Here is a 21,104-nt window from a genome sequence, read left to right as displayed (position 1 = left end):
TGTGCACACACATGCGTGTGCATGAGAGTGCAGGGGCATCAGACGCCCCTGGAGCTAGAGTTACAGATGGTTGTGAGCTGCCATTTGGGTGCTGGGAAATAAACTCAGGTCCTCTGGAAGAGCAACAAGTGTTCTTAACTACGGAGTTATCTCTCCAGCTCAATAAGTTATATATAATGCTATTATTAATATATAAGGACAGATTTTAAAGAAACATAGACTTATAAGGCTGGAAAAGACCAAATGATCAAGTAATCTACCACTAATTAGCACAAGAAAACTGCCAACTAGAGATTGTTTCTGTCATCCAGCACTGGGCTTTGCTAAATTATGATGGCCGATTCCCAAGCTCTGCGGTAAAAACTCTGAGATCAGTGTTTGGGCTGACTTTGGACAAGTGTAACCTTCCGTTTCTGGCCTGTAAGACACGCAACGGCAGTTTTCTAGTTATTCTGTTCTGAGCATTGACTGAGGTGCCGTGTACAATGCTCGCACACCGTCTGTTATGGAAGAGTTATCTGTCTTCCTTCTCCAATGCAAGTTTCCTGCAATGAGTGTAGTGGTTTGGATGAGAACGGCCCCAATAGGCTCACGTCTGAATAAAAGGTCCCCAACTGTTGGAAACATCTGGGAAGGATTAGGACGTGCTGCCTTGTTGGAGAAGGTTGAACATTGGGGTAGGCTTTGAGGTTAGGCCCAGTCTGTTGTCTAAGGGTCAGGTTTGCGCTCAGCCCCTGCTCCAGCACCACACCTGCTGCCATGCTCCTCACCACGACCGTCACGGACTTGCCTCTGACACTGAGCAAGCCCCCAACTAAATGCTTTCGTTTATAAGTTGCCTTGGTTGTGGTGTATTTTCCCAGCGATAAGAAAGCAATTAAAACAGGTGAGAATTTTGTCTGTTTTACTGTATACATTAATACACTTGATCTTAAATAAAATAAGAAAAATATTAAGGCTCTTCAAAAGCATCTTTTTCTCTACTATAAACTAGACTAAAATATAACATTTAAGGAGAAATTGGTTCTGGCCAAATTCTTCTCCTATATGAGCAACTATAGACAGATCACAAACTTCAGAAACTACTAGATAGGAGAAGGGGGGAATGGACTTAAAAGTTCAGTCAAATGTCACTAAACGGAAGTCCCCAAAGTACTTAGAAACTAGTATATTCTCTTTGGTTGGTTGGTTGGTTTTTTGAGACACGTTTCTTCTGTGTTAAAGTCCTAGCTCTCTCTGTAGACCCAGCTAGCCTCCTGCCTCTGCCTCCTGAGTGCTGGGATTAAAGACGTGTGCCACCACCACCTGGCTAGAAACTAGTATAATATTAAAAAGGATTTTCTTACTTAAATACATTGAACTAATTTACTTAAATTTGCTACTAAATAGGTATCACCGATATGAAATTTGCCAAATTAATAAAATACAAAGACACTAAGACATGAGAAAATTCCCATTTTTCAAAATATCTACTCAATATATTACTGCAAACTGAAAGCAGATCACCTAATTTCTCAAAAATGTTTGCTTTTAAAGTAAAATAGAATAAAACCAGTTTCTAAACTGTTGTTATATGGCATCAAATTTTCTTAAGTATGATGACTAATATGGATCTAATTGTATAATCAATGTCAAGAGTTAATAGACTCCAATTTTTACCAACTCTTTTAGGTGATTTTAACTTCCTGAATGCACTGTGGAGCTGAAGATGGCCTTGAACTGCCAAGTGCTGGGATTACAGACACACATCTCTATGCTTGGCTTAATGTTTTTGAAGAAAGTGGTGCAGAATCCTTAACAAAGGATTCACGTTAGCGTAATATGATCTATCCACCATTTTAGAGTAAAAATCCTGACTACTGTTTAAAATAAAAAGTAGTAATTATGTTTTAGGATTTAAAAATCAAGAAACGAAGTTCCTTGAAACAGCAGTATGGTACCTGGCGTGATTTTCCAGCACCCGGATAGGGGAGGCGGCAAACCGCAGGTCCCACATCTGGACCACGGGCAGTCGGTCGTCCTCGGAGGCCAGGACCATCTGCGTAGCAACGTCCGGGTGCCACGCCAACCCAGAGCAGTGCATCTGCAGACAGGGAAGGCCACATCTTAGCAATCATGTTACTTTATGAGAAGCAGACCTAAAATTTGAGGGCTATGTCACCACTAAAATAAACAGGAAAAAGCATCGGCTGAGATTAGTTCCGAACCTTTTAAATGTTACTAATCAGTTTTAAGCATTTGATATTTCTTATTCATCTACTTGATACACATAACAATTCAGAGTCAAAATAATTCTAAAATGAATTTCACTATCAATACTGTAACTAAGAATAATTTATACAAACTTAAGATATAAATAAAAATAAAAATAAGGTTCTCAACTAATAACTAAAAAGCCTTCTACCTTTCCAAAAAATATCTTAACCATCTAAAGATTCATGAGACAATGAGACAATTAGTATTATTGGGGATGACCATTCTAGTATTTAAAATATATAATATAATATAATGAATCATTTCTTCTACATAATAACTAAAACTATTTTTGCATGCTTTGTCCCACTGAAACTTGGGTTTTAAAATTTCTGGTCCACTTAAACTATGGTAATCTGGAGGAAGGCTCTTTTCAACAGTTCCGTGGTGTTTTAAAATGATATACACATTCTGACTTAGGCACTCTTATTTTAGAAAATCTTTAACCAGGGTGGGCAACATGACTCAGCACATAAAAGCACTAACTGTCAAACCTGAAGACTTAAGTTTAATGTCTGGGACCCATATGAAAGAAGGAGAAAACTAAGTCATGCAAATTGTCCTTGAACCAGCACAAAAGTGCACAATGAAGCGTGAATGCTCATATAACCACCAAAAACAGACAAACAAAAAAAAAACCATAAATGTGATATAAGTATTTTTTAAGCTTAAAGAAAGAAAGAGAGAGAAAATTAGGCCACCCAAATGGCTCACTGGGCAAATGTGCCTGTCACTAAGTCCACTTCAACCTGAGTTTGATCTCTGAGACCCACCTGATGCTTAATGGCACACATGTACATACATGTACATGCACATAAAATTACAAAATAAAGTACTTAAAAAAATAAAAAACAAGTTGGGAGGTGGAGGCGTACACATTTAATCTTTGGACTCAGGAAGCAGAGTCAGGCAGAGCTCTGTGAGTTCGAGGCCAGCCTGGTCTAAAGAGGAGTTCCAGGATAGGCTCCAAATCTACACAGAGAAATCCTGTCTCGAAAAATCAAAAAAATTAAATCAAATCAAATAGATAAATAAATAAAATAAAAAATAAAAAAACATACCCAACATGGTTTATTGGGTATTTAATTACTGTCACTAAGGGGGAGGGGCATTCATTCCACTACTAACTCATTGATAAAAAGACAATTTTAATTTTACAAAGCCTTGATTTCTTGAAACAAGCCTCAGGGTACACAGCAGAAGCACTCACGTCTATCACAAGTCAACCCTATACTTACTCTGTTACTGTGATCGCTGACTTTGATGATCGGCTCATTTTTCCTAAGATCCCACACAGTTGCCCGGCCACTGGGACTCGCTGATGCTAAAATATGCTGGACTTGTCTGTTCCATGCAATGCAGCTGATGTCTTCTGGCGGCTATTAAGGAACAAACCATTAAAAAACCATCTCCATGCTGTGCTGGTTAGTTTTGTCAAACTGACAGTCTGAAGTCACTGGGAAGAACCAAAACTGGGGAACTACCTCTATCAGCTGGCTCTGAGAGTGTGACTGTACACACTTTCTGACTGCTGAATGATGTGGGGTGCCCAGGCCACAGGGGGACATACCTCCCTGGACACGTGGGTCTAGGCTATAGAAGGAAAGTAACTGATCAAGCCACTTGACCTCCAGAGATGACGGACTTTGATCGGGACATGTAAGCAACATAAACCTTTTCTTCCTCAAAATGGTTTTGGGCAGTATCTAATCCCAGCAACAAACTAGGACATTACAATATTCAAATTTAATTATAAAGCCAGGTGTGGTGGCACACACCTTTAGTCCCAGCACTCTGTAGACAGGCAAATTTCTGAGTTCAAGGCCAGCCTTGAGTTTCAGGACAGCCAGAGCTACACAGTAAGACCCCGTCTCAAAAAACTAAAAGTTAAATTTAATAATAAATTCTTATTCTTCATTTATAATTTTTCTTTATTTTTTCTTGAGACAGACAGGTCTCAAGTATGTACCTCTAGCCAGCCTGGAACTCACAGAGATCCACTAGCCTCTGCTTCCTGAGTTCTGGGGTTAAAGGTGTACCATCATGCCTACCTGACCCTTTAGCTTTTCTTTTCTTTTTTTTTTCTAAATCTATTACTGGGCTGGAGAGATGGCTCAGTGGTTAAGAGCACCACCTGCTTGTCTAAAGGTCCTGAGTTCAATTCCCAGCAACCACGTAGTGGCTCACAACTATCTGTAATAAGATCTGGTGCCCTCTTTTGGCCTGCAGGCATGCATGTAGGCAGAATACTATATACACATAAATAAATAAATCTTTAAAAAAATAAAATAAAATCTATTACTTAGAAATTAGATCCACAGCCAGGCACTGTTTAAAATACAGATCTGCAGAGCTCCAACTACTTTGTGTTGTTTAATATTGTCTCGTCCAACAAGTATTTACTGATTCTTGCAATAAACTAAGCCGTTTGTTTATTTGCAGCTGTTGCAGGATAGACCACAAACTACAAAATGGATGGCTAATGAATGTGACCTAGAATTAGAAAGGACAGAAATGCGAGCAGGAAAACGCCTTTACAAGTAGCAGACTGTATCACTAAAGCCACCTTTCAAGACTTCAAAATGGCAGGAACAGTTCCAATGGCCAGTAAAACACAATAAGATACCTTGTAGAAAGACTATAGTTGTTTTATTTTTTGAGACAGGGTCTCACTATGTAGCCCTAGCTGCTCTGGAACTCACTCTGTCGACCAGGCTGGCCTTGAACTCACAGAGATCTGCCTGCCTCTTCCTGCTGAGTGTTAGGGTTAAAGGCCTGTGCTACCATACCCAGCAACATTTTAGTTTAGATAAAGTCTCATTCTATATTCCTGATGACTTCAAACTCAAGGCACTCCTCCTGCCTCCACCTTACAAGAGAAACATATTTATCAACACTTTACTATGCCACAGGGAATTTAATGATATTTAAGTACTAGTTTGCGTTCAAATACTTAAAACCATCATGAATACATTTAAAAGATTGGCTTGATTTCTTTGCTTACACCGATCAACAATTAATGTTATACCTGTGTTTTGGCCCCTGGTGTCATTGGAGTTGCAAAATTGTTTAGGTCCCAAATGTAGATTTCAGATTCATTAGCACCAGAGGCTACCAAATTGGTCTGCAAAAAGAAACAATAATCAAATAACAAATAACTAAAAACCCAGAATAACTAAAACTAAAATGTTCACTTTAATACATACAGTTTTCCTAGTGATTCAAAACAATCTTATGTGTGCCCTCCTGATTATCCATAATTCCTCATCAAAGTTAACTTTTTTAGAAAAACATTGTAACTTTCCAAATGAAACATGTCTCCTGACAATGAAGCTATTTTAAAGCAGTGTGTTATAAAGAGAGCAGCTCCGAGGTTAAACTGCTAAAGAATCGAGCACATTAGCCACATCAGGCTTGGGGTTTGTGCTTTTGCATCTCAGGAAGAAAAGCAGTCGTCAGTTACTGCCCTCCTTCAGCAAATCCTACCCGAGTGCTCATAATGCAGGCACTGTACCAACTGAATTACCTTCTAACTCCCTGGACTTCTGTTGTTGTTTGAGACAGTCTCGTGTAGCATAGGCTGGCTTTGAACTTACCACGTAGTTTGGGGCTAGCCTCAAACTCCTGATCCAAATTTTGCCTGCACCTCCCAAGTGCTGAGGTAACAAGTGTGTGCACCTGTGTGTACCGTGCCCATGTCCAGCTCCTAACCTGAACTCTGAACTCCAGTCTTCACCTTTCATTCCCAATACTGAAGTCAGTAGTTATTTCAAATGAAGAACAAATATTCTAAGAACCAAGAATGAATGTTGACCAAAGTCAAACCTGGAAAATGTTTACATCCAAGGCTCTCACTGGCCCAGTATGCTTGTCCTTCTGGGCAATCACAACCTCCTTGTCTCCAGCTATGATTTTAGAAGGATCATAAAGAATAATGTTTCCATTTTCTCCGCCTGCAATCAGAACTCCGGAAATATCTCCTTTGGAATCCATCTTATGAGGTCCCCAGATCAACTTGTGGTACCTTAAGGAGAAAATAAATAACACATTCTTAGACTCAAATAAGTGTCTTAATATTTTAAATCACGTTTGTCTCTATCTATATAATACAAAGTGTAGTTTCTCTTTGACTCCTGCTGACTGTACCCCTAGTAAAATAAAATTTTAATGTCTACTTATATATTTGTATTTGATTTCCAGATCTCTAAACAATGAAGACTCTGCAGAGTAATACAGTATAGAAAGTTTACTTGAACTTAAAAATGACTTTATTGGGCTGGAGAGATGGCTCCATGGTTAAGAGCACTGACTGTTCTTCCAGTGGTTCTGAGTTCAATTCTCAGCAACCACATAGTGACTCATAACCAATTCTAAAGAGATCTGGTGCCCTCTTCTAGTCTACAGGGATACGTGCAGACAAAACACTGTATTCATAATACATATATAAATCTTTTTTTAAAAAATGGCTTTACTACAATGACTTTATCATTTGAGCAACCCTGGTCAAGTTACTTAATATTCCCAAAATTGATTTTGTTTACCTGCACAACAAAGAGCTAATCAACTGCTTTCATGGAAAATAAAACATTGGGTCAGCCAGTGGTAGCACATGTCTTTAATGCCAGCACTTGGGAGGCAAAGGCAGGAGGAAGTCTATGAATTTTTTTAAATTTTTTTAAATAATTTATCTTTATTTTATGTGCACTGGTGTGAAGGTGTCAGAGCCCCCTGGAACTTTTCAGACAGTTGTGAGCTACCATGTGGGTGCTGGGAATTGAACCCAGGTCCTCTGGAAGAGCAGTCAGTGCTCTTAACCACTGAGCCATTTCTCCAGCCCCTGGTACTCTATGAATTTGAGGCCAGCCTACAGAGTGAGTTCAGGACAGCCAAGATGACATAGAGAAACCCTGTCTCGAAAGAAAAAAAAAAAAGCAAGAAAGTAAGCATTCTATTTGACTAAAGAGTGTTCATGAATATGTAGCCTATGGGACAGAAACAGTAAAAGTGTTAAGGGAGTCATTATTAAAAATTTCTAAGTAGAGATCCTGTCTTTAAAAAAAAACAAATTATGTGTGTGTACAAAAATATTCATATACTCCCTTCTTTATTCATATCTGTATTTTATAAAATAAAAGAGACAAAAAAAAAGAAGGATGTTAGGAACTGGAATCTTACGGCCATTCTACATAAAACATCAGTGAAACATTCAACAGGACATATATACACACAAACACACACATAGGTATATATTTTACTTCCATAAAAAAGTACTTGTATAATTTTTCATAAAGTTTTTTATGTCACCGACATTATTCCTTAAAGTCTCTAATAATTATAATTACAGCCAGAGGTAGAGCACAGGGCCGGGTGAAGCTCACTTGGCAGAGTGCTTGCCCAGCATGCACGAAGTCCTGGGTCCAGTCCCAGGCACAGCATAACTAGCACTCACGACCAGAGACAGGAGGAGCAGAAGTCCAAGGGCATTCCTGCCTACTAATGAGTTCTAGGTCAGCCTGGGTTACACAAGACCCTGCCTCTAAATGAAAAATAAAATAAAATAAAGCCACCTACTACAACACATACTTAAATAAAATGTGACCTTAAGGCTGAATCCCATACCTGTGAGAAGAGGAGAAAGTAGCACAGGACTTCATATCCAAGGATGGGTCCGAAAGGTCAAACTCAAATATCTCCAGGGAAGCATTGGTACTAAATGTTGCATCCAACTGCTGAGCAGATGTTCCTACAGAAAATATATGCATGGTAACTACATCTGCAAAACAAAGACTTAGAAAGTGGCATGAAAGAGAAACTAAAAGCATGCTTATCATGAATACATCTATGACTGAAACCTCAGCACGCATGCCACTGAGCATGTCGAAGTTCCTACAGCAATGAGATCCTGGCACAGGGCTGGGAGATGACGTCTCTAAGAGTGGGTAGTGACAGGTAAGGTTTTAAAGGCTGTATATATCTTAGAATCTCTCTGGAAAAACAGCCCCATGTTTTAAGTATACAAAGCTCTATTTAAAAAGTGCCTCTGTTAAGTTTGCTCATAATTCACTGAAACTCTTTGCTATGCCATTTGCTGTTCCAACTTCTGTTGGGCTAAAGATAACCTGATTCCTGTGTACATGTATGTAACCCATGACCAACGTCATGAAGTACGCACTGGAAACCCAGGCAGGTCACCAGATAAAGTGGCAGGGAAGAAGGAGGTATCTAGTTGGAGAATGAGAAACCTTTCAGAGAAGATGAAGCTTGCACTAATGAAGAAAGCAGACAAGGAATTAGGCTAATCGCACTGTCTTCTCTTCTGAACTTACCTGTGGCGAGGTAAATGGGGTGGTTCTGGGCAGGGCTCCACGCCTGCATCGCTGTACGATCTATTTCCTTTAACTTCATTCTGCTAAAGTGAACATTTCACAGAGAAATATACTGAGTATGTACCACAGGATATCAAAAAATACAGAGACATACTAAACAAATCACTAAAATAATAATAGCCAAGTACCAATACTACAAATGCATTGTTTTTTGGAAATGTTCATATTAGACATCAACCAAGGGACTATTTTGGAACAAATATTCTATTATTCTAATTCTTATGGATATACAGCCGAATGCCCATTATCTGAAACAACAGGGACAGAAATGCTTCAGGTTTCAGAGTCTCTGATACTAGAATATTTTCTAGACCTTACTGACTGAGCATGCCTAGATACAAAATCTAAAATGCTTCAAAATAGGAAAGTCTCCAGATGCTTCAATTAGGGATGTTCAACACACAGTCCTTTAGCTAAAAAATCATCCTGTAAAACACCCCACAAGAAAACATAAGTGCCGGGCAGTGGTGGCACACACCTTTAATCCCAGCACTCGGGAGGCAGAGGCAGACAGCTCTCTGGGAGTTGGAGGCCAGCCTGCTCTATAGTGAGTTCTAGGAAAACCAGGGACTATTACACAGAGAAACCCTGTCTCAAACTTAAAAAGGAAAAAAAAAAGAACATAAATAAGCACTTAAGCAGAGTTATACATGCCCTGGTAGGAGAGAACCTCCCAGGAGGAAGGAAAACAACATAGTAAACATGACAGATCTTTCTGCGGTAGGATCAGGCAATTATAGAAAACGTTCACAGTCAGATGTGGTAGTGTGTGCCTACAATCCCAGCACTCAGTCAGATGTGGTAGTGTGTGCCTACAATCCCAGCCTTCAGCAGCTGAAGGAGAATCGCAGCGCTCAAGGCCTCCTGGCCATCACGGGCACAGAGTGAATCCAGGACAGCCTGTGTTACAGAGTGGGAGCCTGCCTCAAAAATAACGTCAATTCAGTAACTTCAGACCAGGTAAGGTAGTGCACACCTGTAATTCCCACCAAAGCAGGAGGAGTGAGAGTCGAACATGAATGGTGTAAGATCCTGCCTAAAGAGATGGCTCAGCGCGTCAAAGCACTGGCTGTGCTTCCTCTGGAAGACCTGGCTCAGGTCTCAGCGACCACACAGCAGCTAGCAATCCTCTCCAACACCTTCTTCTGCCTTCTACGGGCATCAAGCACACATGGGTGCACAGATAGAGATGCAGGCAAAATAATCCCCCCCCACACACAAAGAATAATAAATAGGTAAACTGTCAAAAGAAAATAAGATAATACTAAAAGTAAACAGATATACTGTAGATTTAAGATTAAAGAAGAAAGTTTTAGAAAATTGGTCTCTTCAAGGTATAAAGCCATATGCCACTTGTTCACTCTCATTAGTTACTGTCATTTAAAACAACAACAACAAAAAAAAAACCCACAGGATATTGCGCTATATTTTCCATGTCTCTGTTACTTTCTTCGTGAATAATTTTTCAGGGAATTTTTATTGTAAGCTATACCATGATTTAATTATCTAGAACACCTGTTCATTATTTTCACAAGGCTCAAATAGCCATATGTACATGTTATTTCATTTATGGTAAGAACGGTCATAAATATCTAGAAGTTAAATTGCTAGGTTAAAAGATAAATGCCAGGACTGGAGAGATGGGTTAGCGGTGAAGAGGACAAATTTGGTTCCCAGTACCCATACTGGGCAGCTCACAAACACCTAACTCTAGGTCCAGGGCACCCGAAGCCCTCTGCTGGCTACCCACGCTCGCATGCACACACCTACACAGATACACACACACCTATGCACAACTAAAAATAGAAAAGATATGCTCCATTTTGACTTTTACAGATATCACAGTTGCTTTCTGTGGCGAATGAATCCTTTTACACTCTAAGTAACATGACCACCCCTGCTCTTCAGCCTGACTGGAGTGAAAAGCCACATTTTTAGATTTTTACCAATTTAAGAGGTAAAAAAGTTAGCTCTGTATACTCTGCTCTGCATGTCTCTATGAATGATACCTGCCATCTCATTATGTGACTATGGTTCATACATATTTGCCCATTTTTCTATTTATTTTCTGATTTTCCTGTAAAATCAGATTTTTTTGTGCTAGAGATTGAACTGAGGCTTTTCATTACCCAAGCCCTAATTATAAAAAGTTAGGCTGTCAAATTTAATCTTCTGACTATGCTTATATAATTTTGACTTTTCAAAAATAATCTTTATGGGGCTGGAGAGATGGCTCAGTGGTTAAGAGCACTGGCTGTTCATGCAGAGGATACAGGTTCAGTTCCCAGCACCCATACAGTTGCTCACAACCACCTCCAAGTCCAGTTCCAGGGCCCAACTTATTCTTCTGACCTCATTGAGCGCATAATACATATACACTTAGGCATACACACACACCTATAAACTAACAAATAATAAACAGCTGGGCATGGTGGTACATGCTTTTAATTCCAGCACGAGAGAGAAAGATGTTGTGGGGGTTGTTTCTGTGAGTTTGAGACCAGCCTGGTCAATATATCAAGCTCCAAGCCAGCCAAGGCTATAGTGAGACAGTGTCTCCCAAAACAACAACAAAAACAAAATCCGGTAATAAAAATAATACTCTTAAAAAAACAGAGGCTTTATGCTTTAGAGCAGCTTTAGGTTTGTTTAAAAGAGAGAGTTGCATTAAAAAGTACTGTTACCACAACTGTTCCTTTCCCCTTAACATTCATTCAATATGCATTTTTTTTTGAGACAAGGTTTCTCTTGTCCTGGCTGCCTTAGAACTCACTCTGTAAACCAGGCTGACTTTGAACTCACTGAAATCCACCTGCCTCCACCTCCCAAATGCTGAGACTAAAGGTGTGTGCCACCACTGCCCGGCTTACATATTTCAATCCATGAGCCATTATCTGGTTCACAGTTTATATTAGGGTTCCGGCAAGTGTCTAATTAGGTGTATCTACCACTATAGTATTCTACAAAGTAGTTTCCCTAAACTAAAATCTGTATCCTGTCCCCTCCCTCTCCCTTTCTCCTTGTACATGGAACCTATGAAATGACTTTTTGTGGTATGATCCATTTTTCAGGGTCCACAGTGACACCTTACTCAACACTTTGTCTAAGCTGACCCTCTTTCATGTCCATATCTCACTGTCTTTCATATCCGTATAGTGTCTTTTTGGTCTCTCCTGAACAGCCTGCTACCGGAAGTGTCTATTCCTCCTGGGACATCCTCAGCTTCATGAAGGTGGCTTTCTTATCACACAGCTATTGAGCACACATTCACACTGATCTGGCCTTAACAGCTTTATCATGGACATAAGTATGTCTCATACTGAGATCAGTATCTCATTGTGTTGTTGTCTGAGAGTGGGATTCACTGTGCGGCCCAGGTTACTGAACTCCTGAGCTCCACTAATCTTCTGTCTCCTCCTCCAAGTGCTGGGAACACAGGGATGTAATACCGCACCTAGTTTTCCGGGGTTTAAACCTTCACAGCTGTGTGCCATGCGCTGCCTTTAGTCCCAGCACTTGGGGGGCAAAGGCTGATGGAGTTCTAAGTTTGAGGCCAGACTGGCCCACACGGAGAGCTCTAGGACAGACCCTGTCTCAAAAACAAACAAAAGACCCTTTACATGCACATTTACAGCGTACCTTTAAACCACTCTGATTCCATTAACTGTCCTGGAAATGGTAAAATAACTTAAATTGTGCATGGTGAACTGACCAGAAGTTTTTGTTTGGCTAACTTAAATCATTTAAAAGTTAAATACTACCAGCCAGGTGGTAGTAGCGCACGCCTTTAATCCCAGCACTTGGGAGGCAGAGGCAGGCGGGTCTCTGAGTGTGAGGCCAGCCTGGTCTACAGAGAGAGCTCCAGGACAGCCAGGGCTGCACAGAGATAAATCCTGTCTTGGGGGGAAAAAAGTTATAGATACCAGAAATGTGATGGTTGGTCTTAGTCCATCATATTCTGAGATACACACACACACACACACACACACAAAATACACATATTGCGTGTATATGTATAAAATGTGTATATCTATTATACTAATATATTATATATATTATAAAATGTATATATATGTGTGTGTATATAAAATATGAGCATACATATGTGTTTGTGTATATGCATATGTATGTATGTGTGTGCACGCCAGCAATCTACCCCAGAAGCTATCTACCTTCTTTTTTACGGCAGGGTCTCTCAATCACCTAGACCTTGCCAATACAGCTCAGCTGTGTGGCTGGTGAACCCAGGGATCCCCCTTGTCTCAAGCACGGGGATTGTAAATGCAGGCCATTGTGACCAGCTCTGCTATCTGGTTTTGTAATTTATATTCTGCTATTGCTCATTCTCTTTTTGGGTAGTTATTATTTCTCTGGTAATTGAGATCTTTATTTTCATTTCAGCACATTTTTGGTTCTACCTTTGCAATTTTTAAAAAAATTTATTTAATGACATCAATCCCCAGGTTTTTTTATTCGCCAACTGCTAGCTGCACAAATGAAGTTAGCACATACAATCTTTTCTACATTTACTCTTCTGTGTATGGGTGCCCTGCCTGCACATGTGTCTGTGCCCAAAGAGGCCAGAAGGCAGTGTAAGACCCACTGGTCCTGGAGGTGGAGGCGGCTGTCGTGCTGGAAAAGCAGCAAGTGCTCTAACTGCTGAGCCCTCTCCACTCCCGGCTCACACAATCACGCTGCTCTTGCACTCCCAGTTAGAGTCAACAGCATTATCTCTCAGTATTTACTTTGTACTGCTGAATGTGCTTAGATTTCTCCTGACTGACTTTACTCTCCGAGATTGCAGATGCAGAAATCTACAGACTGATGGAGGAGTTGTCTATGTGTTACTTTCATTATTAATAAAGAAAACTGCCTTGGCCCTTTAAGAGAACAGAAAATTAGGTAGGTGGAGTAGACAGAACAGAATTATGGGAACAAGGAAGTAGAGTTGGGGAGACGCTTCAGGCAGTCGCCATAGGGAGTCTCCATGCTGCTCCTCTCCGAGATGGACGCAGGTTAAGATCTCTCCTGGTAAGCCACACCTCGTGGTGCTACCCAGATTACTAAATATGGGTTAAAGGAAGATGTGAGAATTAACCAATAAGAGGCTGAAACTATGGGCCAGGCAGTATTTAAAAGAATACAGTTTCCGTGTAATTATTTCGGGTGTAAAGCTAGCCGGCGGCCGGGTGGCGCGGGACGCAGCCCCACCGTTTCACACTACAACAGACTTCACATCTTCTACTCTGTACTTCTTCGCTGCCTGCTTGAATAATCAAATTCCTGTATCAGGGGACTTTTACAATTATATCCTTCCTCGGCAGACCCTCTGGTTTCACTGCCACGCAATCAACGCTCCACAACACCTGCCAGCGTCCTGACGCCTCTTCAGAGAATCAAGCTCCTTTCCAGTTTCCAAAGAAGGGCTTCCGATGTGAATTGTACGCATTCAAATAGTTTCCACTTAAAGATTCTACACATGACAATTTGTACAAACTCAAAGAGACAGCCAAGACTGAACTCAGTTTAACTCCCAAATTCAAGTTGTTTCTATCATCATCAACGGGATATAGCTGGGAGGGTAGAATGCCAAGCTAGCATGCCAGGCACCCTGGGATCAACCCCATACATATGGCATGGGTGGCAGCACACAGAGTCCTATAGCCTTAGCACTCCAGAGGATGTGGAACAATCAGAAGTTCAGGGACATTCCCTGTTTCAGCTACTTCCTGGCTAGACTAGGCACATGGAACCCTGTTTCAAATCAACAACAATAATTTAGAAAAATGTTAGATTAAAAAAAATACTAGGAAAGGGCTGGAAAGATAGCTCATGGGATAAAGGAGGCTGATGCCAAACCCGACAACCTGAGCGTGATCTTGTGACACACACGGAACACACAGCTGACTCCATGTGCACACCTGCGCTCGCTCTCTCTCTCTCTCTCTCTCTCTCTCTCTCTGTCTCTCTCTCTCCTCTCTCTTTCTCTCTGTCTCTCTCTCTCTCACACACACACACACACACATACACACACACACACACACACACGAGTGTTTTGTTACTTGTGCTGTAATCCTAGCTTTTCAGTAAGAAAAAGAAGGAGGGAAGGATAAATCACAGACCCAAGTCTATCCTGGGCTACAGAATGAGTTCAAGACCAGCCTGGGCAACCTGGTGAGACCCTGTCTCAAAACAGAAAGGAAAAAGAGACTGCATTCTTATAATCCTCTAACATTCAGCATGAAACAGGAAGAGCCGAGCTAGCCAATCAGCGATTCCCAGGTTGACCTCTAACCTCCACTCCTACACGTACACGTGTATGTGTACACACACACACACAGCAGCAGCACTCATCAGCCAGCACACCTACTTACACACACAGGTAGGGGGAATCAGCTCACTGAGAAGAGTACCAATGGCTAGCCTGGGAAAGCCCTGGCTTCACTTCTCCAAATCAAAGAAAGGGGGAGGGAGGGCTGGATGTGGTGGCAGGTACCTTTAATTCTAGCGCTAGAGGCAGAGGCAGATGGAACTCTGCTAGGTTGAGGCCAGTTTGGCCCATACAGTAAGTTCCAAGCCAGGCAGGCTACACAGTGAGACCCAGCTTTTTTTTTTTAATAATTTATTTATTTGTATTTTATGTACTCTGGTGTTTTGCCTGCATGTATGTCTGTTGTGAAGGTGACAGATCCCCTAGAACAGGAGTTACAAATAGTTCTGAGCTACCATGTGGGTGCCAGGAGACCAGGTTTTAAAATAAGATTACTATCTAAGATCATTAAAGGTGAAAAAAGATTCTGATTTTGTAAGAGAAAAAAAAGAACAGCACCTATTTTATCATGAGCCCTCTTCCTCCTCTCAGTCAACTGACTTAATCTTTAATAGAAAATTCAGTTACTGTTCATTTATGAAAATCCAATTCACATGATCTCAATAAGCTCTTGACTGTTCACTTCAGCAGGGTCACACTTTAGGGATTTTAGAATACAATATCATCCTATTTTAACTAGATACTTTATTATATCCCATTGAAGAAAACAAAGAGAAACATGCCCCCGGCAGAGCTGAAGCCTGCATGGGCAGCGCATTTATGTTGGGCTTCATGGTCTGAGCTGATGAGGATGACTGACTGGTCTCTTCCTCAAGGAACAGGCCCCAAGGAGACGCACACTCGGATCACTGGACTCAAGAGTCCAGAGCATGAACCATTATACCACAGAAGCTGGTGCATATACTATTTATGTTTTCAAATTTGCCTTTTTACTAATTGCTTTATGTATCATGTCAATTTTCAATCAGGTATTAAGTCTTATTCTTCTGGGATTCAAAATTGCTTAGGGTGGGTCCAGACACATGGCTCAGCGATTCAAAGTGCTTACTGCTCACACAGAAGACACAGGTTTAGTTCCCAGCAGCCACAGGGCAGCTCACAACAGTCTGCAACCTCAGTTCCTGAAGACATTCTGGCCTCCAAGCGTCTCTGCATGCATGTGATACATATGAGGTATGCAGAAAACATACACAGTTTCGTTTCGATTTTGAATGCTATATTTAAAGGGAAACAAATGCACCGAGGCCTGGATAAGCTAGAATGACAAGAGTTGAATACAACTTTTTTTTTGTAAATTTTTAACTGCTTATAGGATCTTTTCATGTTTAAAAAGAGGGGAAAATACTAGCAAGGTGGGGAAGGGGTTAATTTCAGAGTGATTTCTAAAAAGAAAAACAAATAAATAGCTATATGTTTTTTTAAAGCTGAGGTTAATCCCAGGCAGAGGCAGGTGGATCTCTGTGAGTTCGAGGCCAGCCTGGCCTACAAAGTGAGTTCCAGGACAGTCAAAACTACACAGGGAAACCCTGCTTTGAACAACCTTACCCCCCAAAAATCTAATCCCAGCACTTGGGAGGCAGAGGCAGACAGATCTCTGTGAGTTCCAAGGCCAGCCTGGTCTATAAAGTGAGTTGCAGAACAGGTTCCAAAGTTAAAGTTACAGAAAGAGACCCTGTCTTAAAAACCAAATGTCTTAAAAACCAAAGAAAAAAAGAAAAGAAAAAAATCCTGAGTGGAATTACAGTTCCCTGACAGCAAAGGTACAAGGGCCGCCTAATCCCCAATGTTAGTTAATGTGTAACACAGAGATAGCCAGGACCATGAAACAGCTGAGCAGGAGCTCAAAGCATTCTTCCATGTACCCAGCTCAAGGGTCCAGTAAACGTAGTTCCTGTTATTGCCTGCATAGAATGAAGTCTCGGGGCCAGCTATAGAAAGAAAACCCTATATATGGCCTAGAACTAGGCAGCAAGTTCTGAATCAAATTAAACAAAACTACCATAATCAATAAGAATGCCACAAAAATACAGTCTCACTGAATATATGAGCATTTCCCTCTCTTAGAAACATTCATTTATTTAATTACGGATGACTTCCTTAGAATATGGGGGATTAAATGAAGCCATGTATACTCAGTTACAACTTATTTAATAGTTTCGTGTGGATTTTCAGTATTATGTGACTGTAGTTGTGTACATTGTTGTCGTCGTCAGGATCACTTTACCCAGAACAGTCATAATAAAAACAGGAAATCCACACTTTGAGGACAGCGGTTTGGTCGTATCTATTACCTACAAGACAGGACCTACAGCACAGCAGGTGGACTGAGGCCTGGAACACACACCCTACGCTTCACCGTCAGCCTAAGTCTCAGCTTTAAATCTCACATCACTGCACAGATGTGTTTTTGCTCCTCTCCCACAAAGCTACTCCACATTATACACTGAAAGAATCGAATGAGGTTTTAGAGTGTTCAGAACGTTGTTTAGCTCATAGTAAAGAGAAACAAACGAGCTATTTCAGAATCACAACTTAAAGGGCCCAGAGAAGAAGCTCAGCCATTAAGAATGCTTCTTCCTCTCAATTCACAATCCAAAAGGTCTATTCCAACAAGTCTTCAAAACTACATCTAAGTGCTAGCAAGGTGGCATACAGAGGTATATAATCTACGGCAATCAAGAGGCAGGGACCAGCAGTTTCAGGCCAGCCTGGGCTACAAGGATAAGCTCCTGTTTCAAGAGTTGGGGATGCAGATCACATCACATACATCGCAATGCATACCTAGAATCTCCAAGGTCCTGGGTTTCATCCTGAGTGTCATCACGTGCCTCAATAAAAAAACAGAGACCAACACCTAACATCTGAGGAATGTTCCAGACAAGAACTTATTCTTAAGTGAAAACTTTCTTCTTTCTACTGATGTTCTTTATAATTTTTAAAATTATATAAACGCGTGTTTGTGTCTGTGTAGGTATAGGTACAGAGGAGTCGGATACATGGAGCTGGAATTTCGGGTGATTGTGAGCCACTAGATGTGGGTACCAGGAAGGGCAATATGGGCTCCTAACTGATGAGCCGTCTCTGCAGACCGAAGCAGACTTTCAAATTGCAAGCTTTATGAAGGAATATGAACACCCATCAGTACTATTCTGTCAAAGGTAACAACCTCGCAACACCCTAGAGCCACGCCACACCTCAGGAAAGCCAAGTCAGAGGTCCTGGCCTCAGCACCTTTGACTCTTAAAGAGGAATACAAATCCCATACTGGCACTTTAGTAAAAGTGCATGTGAGCAAAATATCTTACTGAGAAGAGAAATATTGGTTCTCTGAGAGTCATTCAGCATTATCAACTGTCCTAGGCTCACCTCATTCAACCAAAGTCAAAAATTAACCATGCCTTGGTTGCTGAACTAGATGATAACACACTCATCTACAAGATTAAAACTTGAGGTGAAATTAACCTACAAAAAAGGAAACAGTTCAGATGTGGTGGTGCATGCCAGAATCCCAGAACTTGGGAGGTAAGCATAAGAGGGTCAGAATTCAAGGTCATTCTTGGCTATTTGGTGAGTTTGAGCCATTCTGGGCCACAATAGACCCAATCTCAATGAAGGATGGAGGGAAGAAGAGAGGAAGAAACAAAAAGAACTTAACATAGCAGTATCGCTTTACAAGTTTTTAATGTGGGATTCTCAAACCCCATGGAATTACACAGAAAATTCTACCCAGGCATGTGCATACAGTGGAAACACGTTCTTCCAGAAGACAGCCCAAAGCTTTCAAAGGGGAATAAAAATTCCAAAAGAGCGATAGTCACTGCACTTTACAGTTTACAAACGTCTTTCTACTTGTACATAGTGCAGGAAAGAACCTGTTCATAGAAAATTAATCAGAAAAATCCAAAACTCATCTCAAACCTCAATTTTCCAAATCCATACGCGTGTAACATATTCACAATCGGGCAGCAATTAATTATCCAAAAGTTCTCATTCCTAAGAACCTTTCTGGGAGCTATAATTAAGGGTTAGAGAAACAAGGGCAGAACTACTCAAAAGGGCAGTACACAGCCAACTCCTGAATAATCAGGATTTAAGGGAAAGAGTAAGTAAGCTTCTGATGATCTCTTTAACAGTTACAATTGTAAACAAAAGAACCGAGTGCCAGCTTTAGTCAGTTAAACAATTTGGAGAACCTATCAAAACACTCGTGCAACTTCAAAAAAACCCTGCAGAATTAGTTCTACAAGCTCCCCTCCAAAAAAGTTTATACGCCCACAAGTCCAGGCAATTCTTTTACGATTTAATTTACTGTAACAACAGCAGCAAAATCCTACACGTCTGAAGTAGGCTGTGACTGGCGACTGCTGACGCTAAGGAATACAATCGTAGACAGTAGTCAGTAACCCCTTAAATTTGGCAAGAGTTCAAACATTTATATATATATATATATATATATGTGTGTGTGTGTGTGTGTGTGTGTGTATATATATATATATATATATATATATATATATATATATATATATATATATATATATATATATATAAATCTCTACCGAACTAAAGTGAAAGAAATAATCCTGAGGTTCGTTTCCCTTCCACGCCCTTGGGGATCGCACCTCTTTGTGCACAGAGTCTTGGAGGGTCCTAACCTCAAACACACTCCGGAGCAGGGCAGCCTGGAAACGTTGGCGGAGGATGACGGGCGCGATCACCCGGCGGAGGCGACTCCAGGCGTTGTCCCGGCGGGGCCGAAACGAGACGGGGCGGACCGTCAGCGAAGAGCGGGCCTAGGGCCTCGGCAGCGGACACCGAACCTGGCGAGGGGCAGGAACCGAACGGCAGACACACCTGGCGGACCTCCGCGACCTGTCCTGCGTCAGCCGGCGAACGTCGGACTCTCCCCGGATCCGCCGCCACCGCCCCTCCTCCGCGGCCCAGGGCCACCTCCACGCTCCGCTCCAACGTGGCAGCCGCAGCCCCGCCTGCGGGCCGCCACTTCCGGGTGCGGCGACTCGCCACGCCCACCCCGCCGGCCGGCACTTCCGGGAGCAGCCGTTCGCTCCTCCCCCCCGCGGGACGGCACTTCCGGGAGCAGCGGCCCTCGAAGGCCAGTCGAGCTGGAGGTAGGCAGTCGGCCGTGATTTTGGAGGAGGCGCGCAGTGCAGGGCTGCGGCCGCTTGGCGGTGGATCAAGGGGAAGGCCCGCTGGGCGTCTCCGAGCCGCGGTGACCACGGAGACGCCACGTAGCTCTCCTTTGAAGCGTCAGCAGCCGCAGGCGACACTCCACATCCCCGACGATGGAAAGCTCTGTTGGGTCTACGTTTGTCTTTTTGTTTTTTTGTTAAGTTTTTGTTTTTCGAGACAGGGTTTCTCTGTGTAGCCCGGCTGTCCTGGGACTCGGTAGGTAGAGCAGGCTGGCCTCGAACACAGAAAGGTCCTCCTGCCTCTACCTCCCGAGTACTGGGATTAAAGGCGTGCGACCTGCGTTTGCCATTTGAGAATTTATGTGAATTTGTCGCACACACCCAGAGGCTGTTACTTGTACTCCAGAGTCTTAGATCCTGTGAGTGAGTTATATCGAATGCAGTTGGTCTCCTTAGTATTTCAATATCTATCCATGGCATTCAGACCTGTTAGCACTCGCCACTCGCCGTGGGCCACTTACTGGAACAAAGAGAGAATCCTAATTGAAAATCCGAAAGTGCTGTGTGTGTATGTGTGTGTGTGGTTTTCAGTCAGGGATATAGACTAGTTACTGAAACGTGTAGAAAGCGGCCGTGTGTGTGTGTGTGTGTGTGTGTGTGTGTGTGTGTGTGTGTCTGTCTGTCTGTCTATAGAAAAGTGTAGAAAAAGCCGGACTGTAGTGCAAAGAGAAGAGTGAGGGTGCCGAGCTGGGCCTCATAGCCCATGCCTGTAATGCCACACTCCGGAGGTAGTCTAGGCTACATTGTAAGTTCAAGTCAGGCACCCTGTGCTGCAAGAAAGCCTATCTCAAAAAGGAGAGTAAAATATAATAATAATAGCAAAGGCTGGAGAGATGGCTTAGCAGTTAAGGGCAATTGCTGCTTTTGCAGATGTGGGTTTATTTCCCAGCACCCACATGGCAATGCACAACCATTTCTAACTCCAGT

General features: G+C 41.9%; 1 protein-coding gene across 12 annotated transcripts in view; it reads right to left on the bottom strand.

The window, feature by feature from the left end:
- Nucleotides 1–19,962, bottom strand: part of Sec31a (SEC31 homolog A, COPII coat complex component) — a 57,360-nt gene extending 37,398 nt beyond the window's left edge. For 5 of the 12 annotated variants that reach the window (XM_038310626.2, XM_038310654.2, XM_038310662.2 and 2 more), the window contains exons 1-7: nucleotides 19,590–19,962; nucleotides 8,580–8,662; nucleotides 7,873–7,996; nucleotides 6,079–6,277; nucleotides 5,282–5,377; nucleotides 3,492–3,632; nucleotides 1,941–2,083 (exon numbers count right to left, since the gene is read on the bottom strand). In XM_038310626.2, the coding sequence (XP_038166554.1) occupies nucleotides 1,941–2,083; nucleotides 3,492–3,632; nucleotides 5,282–5,377; nucleotides 6,079–6,277; nucleotides 7,873–7,996; nucleotides 8,580–8,658 (782 nt within the window). In that variant the 5' untranslated portion in view covers nucleotides 8,659–8,662; nucleotides 19,590–19,962. The remainder of the gene's footprint in view (nucleotides 1–1,940; nucleotides 2,084–3,491; nucleotides 3,633–5,281; nucleotides 5,378–6,078; nucleotides 6,278–7,872; nucleotides 7,997–8,579; nucleotides 8,663–19,589) is intronic. The other 7 variants (XM_038310685.2, XM_038310698.2, XM_038310672.2 and 4 more) reach the window with 5 other exon arrangements.
- Nucleotides 19,963–21,104: the final 1,142 nt, after the last annotated feature.

The sequence above is a fragment of the Arvicola amphibius genome, chromosome 1, assembly GCF_903992535.2.
Source record: "Arvicola amphibius chromosome 1, mArvAmp1.2, whole genome shotgun sequence".
Lineage (NCBI taxonomy): Eukaryota > Metazoa > Chordata > Mammalia > Rodentia > Cricetidae > Arvicola > Arvicola amphibius.
Note: the sequence above shows the minus strand (reverse complement) of the source record. Positions and strands in the feature narration are given on the sequence as shown.